Raw genomic sequence first — 1,637 nt, 5'->3', positions numbered from 1 at the left:
TCCACTGCAGGGGGCGCAGGTTCATCGCTGGTCAGGGAACTAAGATCCCGCATGCCTCGCAGCCAAAAAAAAAAAAAGAAAGAAAACAAACGTATTTACATCACCTGAAACTAACAGAACATTGTAAATCAACTATATTTCAATTAAAAAAATTTTTTTAAATAGTATTTACATATCACTTGGATATATTTTCCTCCATATTGTAGTGTGTGTGTGTTCTGATACACAATTTTTGTTTAATTTTTACACATATTTTTTAAATTGTGGTAAAATGTACATAACAAAGTTTACCATTTTAATCGTTTAAAAATGTACAAATCAGTAACATTAAGTACATTCACATTGTTGTGCAACCTAAAATATATATTTTAAAATCTCTTTAAAATTTTTCATAATTCAATTACTATACAATTCACCCATTTGAAGTGTACAGTTCAAAGGTTTTAGTTTGCTTCTTTTTCTCCGTAAAAACACCAAATGGCGGATGACGTCGATGCTGCGGGGGGGCCCTGGCATGGGAGGCCGTGGTGGCTTCCGCGGAGGCTTCGGCAGCGGCGTCCGGGGCCGGCGCCGGCGCCGGGGTCGCGGTCCGGGCCGGGGCCGAGGCCGCGGAGCTCGTGGAGGCAAGGCCGAGGACAAGGAGTGGCTCCCCGTCACCAAGCTGGGCCGCTTGGTCAAGGACATGAAGATCAAGTCCCTGGAGGAGATCTATCTCTTTTCTTTGCCCATCAAGGAATCTGAGATCATTGACTTTTTCTTGGGGGCATGTCTCAAGGACGAGGTTTTGAAGATCATGCCTGTGCAAAAGCAGACCCGTGCTGGCCAGCGCACCAGGTTCAAGGCGTTTGTCGCCATCGGGGATTACAACGGACATGTTGGTTTGGGTGTGAAGTGCTCTAAGGAGGTAGCCACTGCCATCCGTGGGGCCATCATTCTGGCCAAGCTCTCCATCGTCCCCGTGCGACGAGGCTACTGGGGGAACAAGATCGGCAAGCCCCAGACTGTCCCTTGCAAGGTGACTGGCCGCTGTGGCTCTGTGCTGGTGCGCCTCATCCCTGCCCCCAGGGGCACTGGCATTGTCTCAGCCCCTGTGCCCAAGAAGCTACTGATGATGGCTGGAATTGACGACTGCTACACCTCTGCCAGGGGCTGCACTGGCACACTGGGCAACTTCGCCAAGGCCACTTTTGATGCCATTTCCAAGACCTACAGTTATCTCACTCCTTATCTCTGGAAAGAGACAGTGTTCACCAAGTCTCCGTATCAGGAATTCACTGACCATCTTGTAAAGACCCACACCAGAGTTTCCGTGCAGAGGACCCAGGCTCCAGCTGTAGCCACCACATAGTTTTCTATAAGAAAAATAAAGTGAATGAAGCTAGTTTAAAAAAAAAAAAAAGGTTTTAGTTTATTCACGGAGTTGTGCAATCAGCACCACAATAAGTTTAGAACATTTTCATCACTCTGAAAGAAACCTCATACCCTTTAGCAGTCACACCTTCTTCCCCCCAGCACCTGGCAACCACTACAGATTCTGTCTCTGGACAAATTCCATATAAACAGAGTCACATAATATGTGGCTTTTTGTGCCTGGCTTCTGTCACTAAGCATAACGTTTCGTTTTGTTTTGTTTTTTA

At 46.5% G+C, this 1,637-nt stretch overlaps 1 protein-coding gene across 1 annotated transcript; it reads left to right on the top strand.

Moving 5' to 3' along the window:
• The first annotated feature begins 507 nt into the window (after nucleotides 1–507).
• On the top strand, nucleotides 508–1,399 carry LOC132354965 (small ribosomal subunit protein uS5-like). Its single transcript, XM_059907118.1, has one exon. The coding sequence runs from the start codon at nucleotides 515–517 to the stop codon at nucleotides 1,346–1,348; it is 834 nt and encodes a 277-aa protein (XP_059763101.1). The 5' UTR covers nucleotides 508–514; the 3' UTR covers nucleotides 1,349–1,399.
• Nucleotides 1,400–1,637: the final 238 nt, after the last annotated feature.

The sequence above is a fragment of the Balaenoptera ricei genome, chromosome 20 (assembly GCF_028023285.1).
Source record: "Balaenoptera ricei isolate mBalRic1 chromosome 20, mBalRic1.hap2, whole genome shotgun sequence".
Classification (NCBI taxonomy): Eukaryota; Metazoa; Chordata; class Mammalia; order Artiodactyla; family Balaenopteridae; genus Balaenoptera; species Balaenoptera ricei.
This window is presented reverse-complemented; position numbering and strand designations above follow the sequence as displayed.

Excerpts from the sequence above, each read along its gene's own strand:
- LOC132354965 (XM_059907118.1), top strand. The coding sequence starts at position 515 with ATGGGAGGCCGTGGTGGCTTCCGCGGAGGCTTCGGCAGCGGCGTCCGG.